This window comes from Aotus nancymaae, unplaced genomic scaffold (genome assembly GCF_030222135.1).
Source record: "Aotus nancymaae isolate 86718 unplaced genomic scaffold, 86718_ANA_hifiasm-v0.15.2.pri h1tg000007l, whole genome shotgun sequence".
Taxonomy (NCBI): domain Eukaryota; kingdom Metazoa; phylum Chordata; class Mammalia; order Primates; family Aotidae; genus Aotus; species Aotus nancymaae.
Window position 1 is genome coordinate 40,964,957 of NW_026988418.1, and position 16,453 is coordinate 40,981,409.

A 16,453-nucleotide genomic window follows, 5' to 3' on the forward strand; every position below is an offset into this window, starting at 1 on the left:
GATGCATTGAACTATGCACCCAAGGTGCCACTGCACTGCACCTTGGGTGACAGAGCAAGTCCCATCTCAAAAAAGGGAGGAAAAAAGGCTGGGTGCGGTGGCTCATGTCTATAATCCCAGCACTTTGGGAAGCAGAGGTGGGTGAATCACCTGACATCAGGAGTTTGCAACCAGCCTGGCCAACATGGTGAAACCCCGTCCTTACTAAAAATGCAAAAATTAGCTGGGCATGGTGGCACGTGCCTGTAATACCAGCTACTTGGGAGGCTGAGACAGGATAATTGCTTGAACCCAGGAGGCAGAGGTTGCAGTGACCCGAGATCGTGCCACTGCACTCCAGCCTGCATGACAGAGCAAGACTCTGTCTTGGAAAAAAAAAAGGAAAGAAAAGAAAAAAGTTAAAAGAAATTTTAGGACTAAATGTGACCCATTTAAGAAATATTGCCAGAAAAGGTTTTTCACAGGTGCGTTGGCAAAATATGAGAAGTCATTTGTCCTCAAGCGTTTAAGTGATGATCTGAATTTTGATGTAATTTCTTCTGAGACTCAGGGCATTTTATCTTCTTCCTTACTATTTTATTATAAAGTAAGAAATGATTTGTGAGTTGGAAAAAGAAAACTTTTTTATTATATATGAATAAAGTTAAAGTAGAAGATGACATAAATTAAATGACAAGTCATACTTTTAGTTTCTGGGTTAAAATACTATCTTAATTCCCATTTTTTTAAAAAATTAGTTTTTAGTGAAGATAAGGTCTCACTATATTACCCAGGCTGGTCTTGAACTCCTGAGCTTGTGATCCTCCTGCCTTGGCCTCCCAAAGTGCTGAGATTACAGCCATAAACCACCTCACCTGACTGTAATTTTATTTTAGTAAAGGAAAGAGAATTGTGTTTTCATGGAATAATCTTACCAATGTTTGAATAGTAAAGAAAAAATTTAAAAATGCAAATGCTGGCCAGGTGAGGTGACTCACACTTGTAATCCCAGCACTTTGGGAGGCTGAGGCAGGTGGATCACGAGGTCAAGAGATTGAGACCATCCTGGCCAACATGGTGAAACCTCGTCTCTACTAAAAATACAAAAATTAGCTGAGTGTGGTTACATGCGCCTGTAGTCCCAGCTGCTCGAGAGGCTGAAGCAGGAGAATTGCTTGAACTCAGGAGGCGGAGGTTGCAATGAGCCAAGATTGCCTTGTTGCACTCCAGCCTGATGACAGAGCAAGACTCTATCTCAAAAAAATAAAAAAATTAAAATGCAAATGCTAATTTTTTTGTTTGTTTAGCAAATGCTAATTTTTATATCTTTGTTAAAAATACAGCATCCCTTAATTTTAAGGGGAAATATGTATGTCAGTTACTAACTCAAGCTAGTTTTTGTTTTCTTCAAACTTCTGCCACGCATACATATAACCTATAATATCGAATAAGCAGGGATTTATGTGATTTCTGAATATTTCAGACTTTCTATGTAGTTGTTTTTATTTTTGCTTTTAAAATAAATGAGCTTTTAGGAAAACAAGCTAGCTGAGAGGATGAGAAAAAAAAAAAACAAGGAAAAAATAAAGTAAAATAAATAAGCTTTTATTTATTTTATTTTTACTAAATAATCTTTGACCACAGCTCTTCTCTGTTCCATTTTCCCTGCAGGCTACCACTACTCTCCCTTTTACATACTCTTCGGTTTTTGTCATAATTATTTGCAGGAATGACAGTCCCCCCCACCAAAAAAAAATCACCACATGGATATCATAGAAACTTGGATGACCAATATATTTTATTTATTTATTTTTTTATTGAGACAGAGTCTTCCTCTGTCACCAGGCTGGAGTGCGATGGCGTGATCTCGGCTTACTGCAACCCCTGCCTCCCGGGTTGAAACGATTCTCCTGCCTTAGCCTCTCGAGTAGCTGGAACTGCAGGTGCCCGCCACCATGCCCGCTAATTTTTTGTATTTTTGCTTTTTTGGGGATGGTCGGAGTCTCGCTTTGTCGCGCAGGCTGGAGTGCAATGGCACGATCTCAACTCACTGCAACCTCCGCCTCCCTGGTTCAAGCAATTCTGCTGAGCCTCCTCAGTAGCTGGGATTATAGGCGCCCGCCGCCACGGCCGGCTAAATTTTTTTGTATTTTTAGTAGAGACGGGTTTTCACCATGTTGGTCAGGGTGGTCTCGAACTCCTGACTTCGCCCGTCTCTGCTTCCCAAAGTGCTGGGATTACAGGTGTGAGCCACAGCGCCTGGCCATTTTTGTATTTTTAGTAGAGATGGGGTTTCACAATGTTGGCCAGGCTGGTCCTGACCTCGTGATCCGCCTGCCTCTGCCTCCCAAAGTGCTGGTTTTACAAGTGTGATCTACCGCGCCCTGCTTTTTTTTTTAGACGGAGTTTCATTCTTGTTGCCCAGGCTGGAGTGCAATGAAGCGATCTCCGCTCGCTGCAACCTCCACCTCCTGGGTTCAAGCGATTCTCCTGCCTCTGTCCCCTGAGTATCTGGGATTACAGGCGCCTGCCACAACGCCCTGCTAGTTTTTGTATTTTTAGTAGAGACGGGGTTTCACCATATTGGTCAGGCTGGTCTCAAACTCCTGACCTTAGTCAATCCACCTGCCTTGGCCTCCCAAAGTTTTGGGAATACAGGCATGAGCCAAAGCGCCTAGCCTGGATGACCAAGATTTAATGTAGAGTGATTGTATTGTATAATGGATTTTCAACCTCTAAATAAATAGTAGAGAAGACATCTCAGTCTGCAAAAGTGAATATAAGAGTAAAATATCTCCAAAGTACTATGTACTTTTAATAATGATCATATTGATGCTTTACTCTATTTCATCTCTTTGCAATGGGTATATTTGTAAACATAATAATTATTGTCTTTAAATTATTTTCTAAGGACAAATTTCCAGGTGTGGTATTTATAAAATTATTAAAATAATATTTAGTGGCTTTTAAGAACTATTGCCAAATGTTTGAATTATTTGCAAAGCTTTACAAATCTACAAGTGTGCAATTATCTACTCATTTTACCATAACCTAACAAAATTGTTTTATTAATAGTCTTAAATCACAACTATATTTGCTTTCTTATTAACTTGAAATGTCAAAGTTGAGGTGAATTCTTGCTTTTCAACTTTACTACTGTAATTCTTATGTGTGTGTGTGATATTTGAAGAAATGTGAAAATCCCTTTTCACCCTTTTCAATGTCTAGGGAGTCAGATTTCTTTCCATCTGTTAATATATAATACAATTTCTCACGAATGTGAAAGACCCAGTCTTCAAGTTCTCTAAAATAATTTACTGTGTCAAGTTTTGATAATATTCCTAGCTCTCTGAAAATGATTGAATCAAATAAGTTTTTTTTTCTCTGCAAATACTACCCACCCAAACAATTTCTGGTTGTTAAATAGTAAAGTCAGTGTTCCTTTGGTAACGAATATTTAAAGGAACTCCCTTGGAAATTAATTTTATAATAGATGATTTTTATTATGTTTTTACTGTATGTGATACCGATCCTTGCACTGGATTTCAGTTTGGTAATATGCTTTTTAATAAAACTGGGAATCTTAAGGTGACTCTGGATATTAGCATTTTCCCTAAGTTTTTGGATTCAAAGGTATTTTTTGACATTGAGTATTCCTTGGTAAGTCTAAAATGCTAAACAGCTGACAAACCTCTGTAACACACAGGTAGGCTAGATCGATGTTATACATTTCTAATGTCAAGGTATTTTTAAAGTAGAGAATTTTGAGGAGTAGAAAATCATAGCTGTCAAAATGTACAATGATGAACATTCATAAAGAATTGCTGAATCATCATTGCTCTGCATATAGAGTGGGTGTTCTCATTTCTTTAAAGGTTAACACATGATTATTACCTTTTATTATATTCTAAACATATATGTACATTTTATTTTCCTCATAAAGGTTTTTTTTTTTTTTTAAGTTTACAGACTCAACATATTTGGACTGTGTGCAATTCTTTTTACATTTTCTTAGAGAAAACCATACAGAAGATAAAAGATGAGTTATATACATTGAAAATGTCTCATAAATACACAAAATATATTTTCAAAAGCAGGCATCAAAAGGGTATATGAAGGCTATGATCTAACTTTGTTAACAAAAATTATAAAACTACAGCAAATAACCATGAGTATTCATAGAAAACAGGATTAGAAGTAAATACAGTAACATTTAACAGGGATTACCTAAAATGGTATCATAGGGAGATTTTTAATAGCTTTTTCCTTCTGTATTTTCCAAAATCTCCGACAATGAATATATATTTATAATTAGGGAAATATGTTTTTGAAAGAAAAAATATTTCTCATATTAGTGCCCCTTAAGTGACATATCCAAATTTTACGTTGATCCTGTTGCGGTTAAGTCTTGTAAGGAACATGAGTATGTATTGTCCGTAACCTGATACTTTCTATTGGCTTTCCTGCAGCACCAAAATTCTTTAAATAGGGACCCTGTGGGGCGACTGCGGGTAGGGGGTGGGGGGGGGTTGGGGGGGGTGCTTATTCAGTTTTAGTTGAAGTAACTAAATTCAGATACTAAAATTTCAAAAATAAACATTGGTTTGCCAGAACTATGAACTTATGTATCCTAGAAAAAACTAATTAGCTAAAATCATGTTTAAGTCCCTTACTTATCTTAAAATAATGCATTTGAATTTTATTATAGATACTCTGAATGTGAAATTAGTACACAAACTTTCTGGCGTTTCTGATTGATAGACCCCAGGAATTTTGAAGACGACGTAAATTACTTGAAAATTTCGGTTCAAACAACCCGCATTTTAATATTACATACTTTACAGATGAATAGCTTGAAATTAAAATATCTAAAACGGATTCTTCGATACTTTTAATTGTATTTTACTTTAACTTCTTTAACATAGAGTGTTTAATGACTGTGATGATTTTTGTTGCTTTTTCACCTAGTATGGAGTACATAAATACGTAGTTGTGACATTCTGTGTTGAAATATTGGCATGTTTATTCACTTGGCCTCTTTAATTAGGAAATATAAAGATGGTAGAGCCAGACGGAAAATGAATAGTTAATCGTGGAGGAGGAGAAAACATAGCTCAGTACTTTGACTAGAGGCAGCTGGGAAAGTGACGTCCTGTAGCATTTGCTGTTCTAGAAAGTACAGAGACACGTAGTGAAAATGGGAGGATCTAGAAGGAGGCTGTCTCCTGTGTAGTGTATATTTATCTGTAAGTGAGCTGTTGGGGAAGGATTGAATACAGAGACGCTGTCTGCTTGCTGCCTTAAGACAGCTAGCTGAATTGCCGATTTACTTTAACTTTTAAAATACCCAGCTTGGTTTATTTTTCTTAGAATCGGTCTATTGCTAAGACTGGGGACACTGTTTTCTTTTACAAAGGGAAATCTAAGTTCATTTCAAGGCATTCGAAATGGGGAAAGACTATTATTGCATTTTGGGAATTGAGAAAGGAGCTTCAGATGAAGATATTAAAAAGGCTTACCGAAAACAAGCCCTCAAATTTCATCCAGACAAGAACAAATCTCCTCAGGCAGAGGAAAAATTTAAAGAGGTCGCAGAAGCTTATGAAGTATTGAGTGATCCTAAAAAGAGAGAAATATATGATCAGTTTGGGGAGGAAGGTAAGTATTCTCTGTATATCTTTCTGTCTCTTCGGCTCTCTCTCTCTCCCAGCCTTTTTTTTTTTTTTTGGTCTCTCTCTCTCTCAGCCTATGGTTTTTCTTAAATTGGATTCTCAGTCATATCAAAAGTAGAAGAACAAATAATGAATAATAACAAGATTTCATCTCTGATCAAATGAATGAGTATTGCAGAGCTATGAATGAATGAAATGTCCTTGTTTGCCTTTTTTATTTTAGCATTTTGGATTATACATATTTTATCACTAGACTTACAATGTTAACATTGTATATTTTAAAAGAAACCTGGAATTCCCATACCTATTAGTAAATTGTGTCAAAAGTCTTATGCAACCTGTTTTGTTTTCTAATGAATTTTCTGTCAGAACCAATAAAGAGTTTTCAGTCATTTAAAACCTTAAGATTGGCATTTCAGGTTCTGAGTAGTTTATATTTTATTCACAAAAACAAAAAGTAGTTTTTTGCCTTTCTTATATAGCAAGGCTAGTTTAGACTGAACAAGACGGAGTTGTGACTCTCAGAAGCAGAAGGCGCAGGCATTTAGCTTCTAGTTGTTTTTGGCATTCTGCCTGGAGAGGAAAGAATTTTCCTGATGTCATAAAATACCAGAACAAGTTTTTAGCTTAATTGTAAACAATAATTTTGTGCCAAGAAAATGAGATCTCAGAAATACAATTTTTGACCTAAAATGGCCACCTAGTTAGGATAATTATTGATTTACTTTTAGGTAACATTACTTGTTGTAAAATTTTACTAAGTATTGAGAAAAACATGACAACTTCCCTTTCCTCTCCCTGCCATACTTTTGTTTTTTGCATTGTGAGATCAAAAACTAGTGAGCACAGTAAAGGAGGATAACTTAAGATTATCCTTTTCTCATTCTGCATTTTAAATCAGGTTTGTCCGTCACTTCCATATAAATGTGGCTATAGAGTAAGACTATTTTAAATTGCTAATTAATAACACAAAAAACTTTAATTTGTACTGGTTTGGGGATTTTCAACTTTTAACATCAGGACTAAGTTATTTTATTATTAGTTTTTCTCCCAAAATACTGGCTTTTAAATCATTGTAGCTATGAAAAGTTTTTTGTTATCCCTTTGATTCCTTTATTATATTTAACACTAAATTTTCCTAATTTGAAATGTGGCCTTAAAATATAGTCAAGCAGTGACTGCTTAGTTTGAATTAAACAAATTAAATGTAGACAAACAGGGTGATTGTATATAGAGGGTTTTTTCTTTTTTTGTTGTTGTTTTCTTTTGCCTTTTTGGTCTGTGAGTTGCCCAGAATTGAAGTTTATGTTGCTGGTTTTGGTGTAGTGAGGACCTATAGTGTCAGGTTCTTACAAAGTAAATACTGAAAAAGCAAATACTGAGCAGTTCAATCCTGCATGATACCTATGGCCATACTACCCAAAATATCATGATTTGGTTTGTCTCAAAAGCTAAGCAGGATTCTGAGATGCTACCAATAATGTACTACTCTTTCTGAAGGAGTTATTTTGTAATTTTTTAAAGAAATTCACAAACATGAGTAACACTATTAATTCCCGTGAAGAAAGCAGATACCCACTGCTTCATATTTAAAACATTTTGCAATAATTCACTGGTAGCTCAAGGTTGTGGCTAAGCCATCGAATTCAGGGTTTAGTAAGGATATTTGTCTTCAGAATTTTCAAGTCACCAAATGATACGTTTTTCTTAATTTAACATTACTTCTTAATTTAAGTGCTTTTCTAGAGTGATTTTTCTTATTTGATTTTTATTGGTCATTACACAGTGAGTGAATTTTTTAAAAATTAAATCACCCTGAATCTGTATACCCTGGATTTTTTTTTAACTTACATACTTGATACAAGTGATAGGAGGAAAGAGTGAGGAGAGAATGCATTTTTTTTTTAAACATAGAAATATGTTATGCAGAAATAGCATTCTCTAGTTATAGGTTACTTGAAAATACAATTGAATGGGCCAGGCACGGTGGCTCATGCTTGTAATCCCAGCACTTTGGGAGGCTGAGGCAGGAGGATCACTTGAGGTCAGGAGTTTGAGACCACCCTGGCCAACATAGTGAAACCCTGCCTTTACTAAAAATACAAAAAATAGCTGGGTGTTGTGGCACATGCCTGTAATCCCAGCTACTCAGGAGGCTGAGGCAGGAGACTCACTAAAACCTGGAAGGCAGAGGTTGCAGTGAACCAAGATTGTGCCACTGCACTCTACCCTGGGGGACAGAGTGAGACCCTGTCTTGAAAAAAAAAAAAAAAGAAAAAACAATTGAATGAAAGTTATTTGAATTATTTTTTAGAATTATTCTTCCTTCACAGGAAAAGTATTATATTTGTATGCCTTTTATTCAGAATATCTCATTTATTCTATTAAACATCCCATTTAGATATACTGTGAAAGTAGGGGAAAACATTTTTTCTCTTTGCCTTTTATTGATCTCCAGACCTGGTTCTATAGGTTTCTCCCGTAGTAACAAAACACTGAACTTTAGGACTATGGAAACACTACTAATTTACCTAGTATCCTTCTTCCTGGTCTCCCCCAGTTATTACAGTCTTGGGACTTAGGGCTGGGATGGTGGGAATAAGGAACCATGATGAACTGAAAAGTAGTATGTAAGTTGCATATGTTACATTTATGATTTAGGAATGAAAGAACCAATAATCCAGTTTGTGTTCTGAATATTCACATTTTTCTTTTTTCTTTCTTTTTTTTTTTGAGATGAAGTCCTGCTCTGTTACCCAGGCTGGAGTGCAGTGGTGCGATCTCGGCACACTGCAACCTCTGCCTCCCGGGTTCAAGCGATTCTCCTGCCTCAGCCTTCTGAGTAGCTGGGATTACAGGCGGGCACCGCCACACTTGGCTAATTTTTGTATTTTTAGTAGAGACAGCGTTTCACCATGTTGGCCAGGCTGGTCTCAAACTCCTGACCTCATGATCTGCCCACCTTGGCCTCCCAAAGTGTTGGGATTACAGGCATGAGCCACCGCGCCCAGCCTGAATATTCACAATTTAAAGTGCTTTGTTTTAAAAACAGTTGGCTAGCTGGGTGAGGTGATATATACCTCTAGTCTCAGCTAATAGGGAGGCTGAGGCTGAAGGATTGCTTGAGCCCAGGAGTTTGAGTCTAGCCTTTACAAAATAGCAAGACCTTATCTCTAAAAAAAAACAAAGGAAAGAAAAAAAATAAAGATGACTTAAATTTACTTTTAGGAATCTATAAAAGGGAAACAAAAACATGTCCACACAAAGATATGTACCTGAATGCTTATAGCAATGTTATTTGTAGTAACCCCAAGCTGGAAACAATCTGAAAGCACTATAAATTGGTGAATTAAACAAAATGTGGTATATACCATCAGTGAGGAACTATTTAGCAATAAAAGGACCAATTTATGAAACAGCTACAACAGGGATGAGCCTCAGAAATTATGCTAAATGAAAGAAGCCAGATGTAAAAGACTACATATTGTTATGATTTTATTTATGTGAAATGTCTAGAAAAGGCCAGTATATAGGAAAAGAAAGCAGATCTTTCTTGCCTAGGACTTGAGGTGGGAGCGGGGAATTCGCTACAAATAAGAACTAGAGAATTCTTTGGAATGATGGAAATGTTCTATAACTGGATTGTGATGATGGTTACACAATTCTATCAATTTACTATAATCAATTGAATTGTGTTTGTACAATAGGTTAATTTTATGTATGTAATCTCTTTTTAAAAATAAAATTTCTCTATAGTTGAATCATTTGAAAACAAAAACCACAGAACTACAGAAATTTAAAACTGCATTCTGAACCACTCTCCCCCAGAGTTTTAGGCTTAGTCTTGAATAGTTTAGTGGCTGTCAACTGAAATTTGTATTAAGAGATTTGAAAGAAAAGATTTTCAATAACACATCTTCATTTATTCCAGTTCTCTAACTTTTCTTTTTTTATGCTTTTCGTATTTTGTTACTGCTTATGATTTATTCAGTAATTTCAAATATTAAAAGGTAGTGTTTAAATGATAAAACTTGTATTTATTAATCTTTATACTAGTTCTGTTCTTTAACATATATTTAGTTAGCTAGATTTTAAAAATTTATTATTTGTTCTAAAAACATGTAAGTCAGTTTGACTTTTTTGAATTAAAATTGTTTAATGGATCTCAGAGTCTCATTATTTTATAACTGAGGTCTTGCTATAAATCTGGATTTTTACATATTAGATCTCCTTGGAATAAGAGTTATTAAAGTTTTATCAATTTTTTCCTTTGCAATCTGAATTTTTCTGCAGTGTTTCTTCTTTTGGAAACTTTTAGTCAACCTTAACTAATTAGTGGGAATCACTGTTGTAGATAGTATTCCAAACATATATTTGGTTTGGGACTGCAAACTCGTTGATTGGTTAGTTGTAAAGTAATAGTCCTACTAAAGCACAGGAAAATGTTGATTCTATAGTGCATTTTTTGATCACACAAAGTGATGATGATATCTAGAAAACATTTTGAATAGCAGAGGGAATCCAACTGGATATTAAACATTTCCATTAGCATTAGAGATGTACCTGATTAGGAACTGGCTATATAGTTAATGTGACAATACCTATAATTTTATGTGCTAGACAATACAAGTGATACTTGCATAATAATGTATGTTATAGTATAGTGGCATGAATTTTGATAGGATTTTTTCATTCATTAGTGTAGCTTCATTCCTTGTCTGAGCTGCATAGTTGACTGTTTAATAGTGTCTAGGAAAACCTCAAAGTTGTATTGGAGGCTTTTTTATCAGCTTTGATTAATAAGTTACTTCAGACTTTGTATGAATCTTCTCAGGGATTTTGTCATTCTGACCAAATTACCATTTTTTGGCAGAGGAGGGAGAGGTTTTAGAGAAAAGCCAAACCCATGATGTAATAAATTAAAATGTTATTCTTTCTTTTCATGAATTCATTATGGGTGTTAAGTATTTAGATTTTGTCTTGTGAAAGGCTAGATTGGGCAGGCTAATTTACCTAGTTTACTTAACTCAGTTAAATTATTATACTCCCTTAAGTCTATGAGATGAGGGATAAAATGATTTGAATAATTTAAGCATTGGTTGAGTCACCTGGGTCATGACCTTGAGCTACATATTATTCTGTCATTTAAAAAAATCTGCCATTGGCTTTTTAACATTTGGAGTTATAATTATACTACTAAAATTTACAAAAGGGAAATTTGGGTGAGCTGCATATGAAAAGTTCTTGTCCTGCTTATAGTTGTCATTCAGTTTCTACAAGGAATTTCCCTAACTGCTATTTGGATATATTGTTCAATACATATTTTGACAATTTTCAGATTATTAGGTCTCTCTTGGTTGCTCCAGATTTCTATTCATGGGTGAAGATAAAAATTTAGATATGACTTGAGACTCTGTTAGATGAAATATAGTACATATATAACTTTTAATGGAAGAAGCCAAATGTAGAATAAGACGTTAAGTAAAACTAAGTTTCTTTAAAGTATGCTGTGTGTTAGTGGCATTTTAAAGTGTTAAATATCTCTTATATGTATATACATGATTATATTTTACATTGTTTTTGCTTCTGCCTTTTTCTCTGTACTGATACTCAAGACACCTTTTTAAGTTTTGATTAAGAAGGACTTTGGGAATTAGTTCATTCCCTTCATTCACTAAGCATGAATGCCTACAATTTTCAGCCCTGTATGCATGAGCGATGCAAAATGAATAGATTTCCTGCCTTCAGATAACTCACTGTTAGGAAATATTAGCTTAATCTGTTGAACTTTTCATAGTTTTATGATTTTTAGATTCTTTTCTGCTTGTTTCCTGGTTGGGAATTCGCTTAAGGCTCACTCGGAAACTGCTGATGTTGTAATGATAGAAATCCTTATTAGTATTGACCCCTTAAAAGATCACTATACTGCTGTTTTGTGGGTTTTAGTAGACATTTCTTTCACACATAGTGGAAAATGTTGTGTGAAAGAAAAGGGTCAAAACATCACTACATTGTTGCCTGAGGTGGGTTGTTCACAAGAGACAGAAGTAACCCATACAGAGACCTTACATGTCAAGGTTTACAGCTGTTGATTTCAGTGTTCTTAAAAGCATTGAAATTAATGCTAAGATATGGTATGCCTAGATAAATAATTTTCGTATCTAGGGTAGGAATAATAATTTTAGTGTCTAAGAGTACATTTTCTTTTTTTTTTGTTTTTTGTTTTTTTTGAGACGGAGTTTCGCTCTTGTTACCCAGGCTGGAGTGCAATGGCGTGATCTCCGCTCACCGCAACCTCTGCCTCCTGGGTTCAGGCAATTCTCCTGCCTCAGCCTCCTGAGTAGCTGGGATTACAGGCTACTGGGATTACAAGCAGCTGGGATTACGCGCCACCGTGCCCAGCTAATTTTTTGTATTTTTAGTAGAGACGGGGTTTCACCATGTTGACCAGGATGGTCTCGATCTCTTGACCTCGTGATCCACCTGCCTCGGCCTCCCAAAGTGCTGGGATTACAGGCATGAGCCACCGTGCCCGGCTAAGAGTACATTTTCTAGAGTGCCCTATTAGAATTTTTTCACTCTCTACCACAGAGTTCTGTTTTATTTTATTATTTATTTTTATTTATTTATTTATTTATTCTGAGACAGAGTTTTGCTCCTGTTGCCCAGACTGGAGTGCAATGGTGCAATCTTGGCTCACTGCAACCTTCACCTCTCAGGTTCAAGTGATTCTCCTGCCCCAGCTTCCCAGGTAGCTGGATTACAGGCATGTGCCACCATGCCTGGCTAATTTTGTATTTTTAGTAGAGACGGGGTTTCACCATGTTGGTCAGGCTGGTCTCAAACTCCTGATTTCAAGTAATCTGCCCACCTTGGCCTCCCAAAATGCTGGGATTACAGGCGTGAGCCACTGCACCTGGCCCTAATTTGATTCTTATACAGTAAAAAATGATCTGAAATAAAACTAGTTAGTATGAATATGATTTTTTATTACATTATATTTTTATACATTTCTATATAAAATATATAAAAACAGTATGAATATGGTATTTTTGTTTATATATATAGACAGTATGAATATGGTATTTTATATTGCTATATATTTTATTAATATATTTATGTATTTTTTATTTTATATATTATTGTTTGATTGTAATACAAATTAAAGATTTAGGTTCTGTACTTTGTATTGATTATTGAAGACCTTTCAACTGACATCTTTTAAAAACTCATTATTATAAGTAGATACTTACATAATTGATATGCTTCAACATTCCAGATCAGTAGTTTATAAGATAAGGAGTTCCCAGTTTTCTTTTCTTTTTCTTTTTTTTCTTGAGACGGAGATATTGCACTGTTGACTGGGCTGGTGTGCAATGGCACGATCTTGGCTCACTGCAGCCTTCGCTTCCTGGGTTCAAGCGATTTTCCTGCCTCAGCCCCCTGAGTAGCTAGGATTACAGGCGCCTGCCACCATGCCCAGCTAATTTTTTGTATTTTTAGTAGAGACAAGGTTTCACCATGTAGACCAGGCTGGTCTTGAACTTCTGACTTCAAGTGATCCACCTGTCTCAGCCTCCCAAAGTGCTGGGATTATAGGTGTGACTCACTGCTCCTGGCCTTATTTTATTTTTCTTACTCACCTGAGGAACAAAGATTCAGGAATAAATTATTAAAGATGCTGATTTGGAGGAAGAATTTGAAAACTAACAATTTAACTTAGGATGTAATCATTAAGAGTTTTATAGCTGTTCTATATTTAGTTAAAATGGCATTTCTGGCCAATATTAATAAATTTTAATGTAAGTTAGCCAAAGTTTACTAGCAATACAGTTTTTGAAAGTTTAACTTTCAAGAGTTGCAAGCTTTTTTCTAATCATGCTTATCTCTTCAATTAGGGTTGAAAGGAGGAGCAGGAGGTACTGACGGACAAGGAGGTACTTTCCGGTACACCTTTCATGGCGATCCTCATGCTACATTTGCTGCATTTTTTGGAGGGTCCAACCCCTTTGAAATTTTCTTTGGAAGACGAATGGGTGGTGGTAGAGATTCTGAAGAAATGGAAATAGATGGTGATCCTTTTAGTGCCTTTGGTTTCAGCATGAATGGATATCCAAGAGACAGGAATTCTGTGGGGCCATCCCGCCTCAAACAAGATCCTCCAGTTATTCATGAACTTAGAGTATCACTTGAAGAGATATATAGTGGTTGTACCAAACGGATGAAGATTTCTCGAAAAAGGCTAAATGCTGATGGAAGGAGTTACAGATCTGAGGACAAAATTCTTACCATTGAGATTAAAAAAGGGTGGAAAGAAGGCACCAAAATTACTTTTCCAAGAGAAGGAGATGAAACACCAAATAGTATTCCAGCAGACATTGTTTTTATCATTAAAGACAAAGATCATCCAAAATTTAAAAGGGATGGATCAAATATAATTTATACTGCTAAAATTAGTTTACGTGAGGTAAGTTGGTAGGACCTAAAATTCTGAGACCACATATTTATGTAATTGATCACAGGGAGTGTATCTAGATAATAGCTAATTTATTTAATGCCTATTACACATTAAAAATAATGATTATAACAATCCTCTAAGATAGTACTGCTATTATGCCTCTTTTATGGATGTGATTATATTTTCTAACTTTAGTTACTTAAAGTGTTAATTTGAAGTGCTAACTGAATTATGTACTACATGAGCCTGCTTTTACAAATGCAGTTTATGAGCCGGGTGCGGTGGCTCATGTCTGTAATCCCAGCACTTTGGGAAGCTGAGGCGGCGGGATCATGAGGTCAGGGGTTCAAGATCAGCCTGACCAACATGGTGAAACCCCGTCTCTACTTAAAAATACAAAAATTAGCTGGGCAGGGTGGCTCACACCTATAATCCCAGCTACTTGGGAGGCTGAGGCAGGAGAATCACTTGAACCCAGGAGGCAGAGGTTGCAGTGAGCCGAGAGTGGGCCATTGCACTCCAGCCTGGGCGACAGAGCGAGAGTTTGTCTCAAAAACAAACAAACAAAAACAAATGCAGTTTATGAGATCTGCATTGGTAATCTCATCACATTCATCCTTGTATAAAGAGTTTATGGAGTAATAAGGCTGGGTGCGATGGCTCACGCCTATAATCCCAGCACTTTGGGAGGCCAAGGCGGGTGGATCACGAGGTCAAGAGATCAAGACCACCCTGGTCAACAAGGTGAAACCCCGTCTCTACTAAAAATACAAAAATTATCTGGGCATGGTGGTGCGCGCCTGTAATCCCAGCTACTTGGGAGACTGAGGCAGGAGAATTGCTTGAACCCAGGAGGCGGAGGTTGCGGTGAGCCGAGATCACGCCATTGCACTCCAGTCTGGGTAACAACAGCGAAACTCCATCTCAAAAAAAAAAAAAAAAAAGGAGTAATAATTGCATAACAAAAAAGGTATTAAATAATTTATAATTCACTATAAATAAATTCGTATACACTTATATTAATAAAAATATATACATGTATAAGTGCATAGAAATGTATACATTTATACATCATAATGGTACTGCTTTAATATAGTTATTATTTGAGTTCTTATTTGCACTATTTCTTTTTTTTTTTTTGAGATGGAATCTTGCTCTGTCACCCAGGTTGGCACGATCTCAGCTCACTGCAACCTCCACCTCCGGGTTCAAGTGATTCTCCTGCCTCAGCCTCCCAAGTAGCTGGGATTACAGGCACACACCACCGCACCCGGCTAATTTTTGCATTTTTAGTAGAGACAGGGTTTCACCATGTTGGCCAAGCTGGTCTCCAACTCCTGACCGCAAGTGATCCACCTGCCTCAGCCTCCCACAGTGCTGGGATTACAGGCATGAGCCACTGCACCCAGCCTGTTTGCACTGTTTCTCAAATTGGATTGCAACTCCCCAAATATGATCATAACAGTTCCCTGCTTCAAATTCTTAAATTGCTCTACATAGCCTCTACCATAAAGTCCAAACTCTTCAGCTTAAAATAAATCATTTTAAATCTGATGTCTACCCAGAAAATGTATATCCACTTCCCGAAGTTTGCTCTATTATAATATTTGTTATTATTTTTTTGAGATGGACTCTCACTCTGTCACCCATGCTGAAGTGCAGTGGCACAATCTTGGCTTGCTGCAGCCCTCCACCTCCCAGGTTCAAGTGATTCTCCTGCTTCAGGCTCTCAAGTAGCTGGGATTATAGGTGCCCACCACCATGCCCAGCTAATTTTTGTATTTTTAGTAGAGCTGTGGCCACCTTGTTGGCTAGGCTCGTCTCGAACTCTTGACCTCAAGTGATCCGCCCACCTCTGCCTCTCAAAGTGCTGGGATTATAGGTGTGAGCCACTGCACCTGGCCAAGTTTGCTCTATTATTATCTTGTATACTTGAGCTCTACTCTATGGAACACTATTGTTTCTCACCCTGCCCTAATAGCTTGCTACCGGTCCAATGCTTAGTTCAAGTACCCTCTACTCCCAGAATATAAGGGGTTAAGTTGGTGCTCTTTCTCTCACAAAAGACCTCTGTGTATACCTCTGTTTCTACACAATACAATATTATAATGGCTAGTTTACTTGTATGTTTCTGTGAGTTCCTTGTGCATTCCTTGAGCTGGGGTCTGTGTTCATGGTTTCTGTAAGGCTCAGCATCTAGCCAGAATGTGTGGCATTATATATAGTAAATGCTCAGTAAATATTTGTTATCTAAAACAAATGTGTTTATTGTCCTGATACTTTCCAGAGAAGTTGGTAGTTGCTCCTATCACGTACTTTCTAGTCCTGAATTTCTCCCTCTTCT

At 36.6% G+C, this 16,453-nt stretch overlaps 1 protein-coding gene across 3 annotated transcripts in view; it reads left to right on the forward strand.

Annotated features, from left to right (window-relative positions):
- DNAJB4 (DnaJ heat shock protein family (Hsp40) member B4) overlaps window positions 1-16,453 on the forward strand; it is a 47,375-nt gene that overhangs the window by 27,816 nt on the left and 3,106 nt on the right. For 2 of the 3 annotated variants that reach the window (XM_021667785.2, XM_021667786.2), the window contains exon 2: window positions 13,550-14,118. In XM_021667785.2, the coding sequence (XP_021523460.1) occupies window positions 13,684-14,118 (435 nt within the window). In that variant the 5' untranslated portion in view covers window positions 13,550-13,683. Of the gene's footprint in view, window positions 1-4,913; window positions 5,638-13,549; window positions 14,119-16,453 lie in introns of those variants that run through there. The other variant, XM_012442543.3, reaches the window with a different exon arrangement.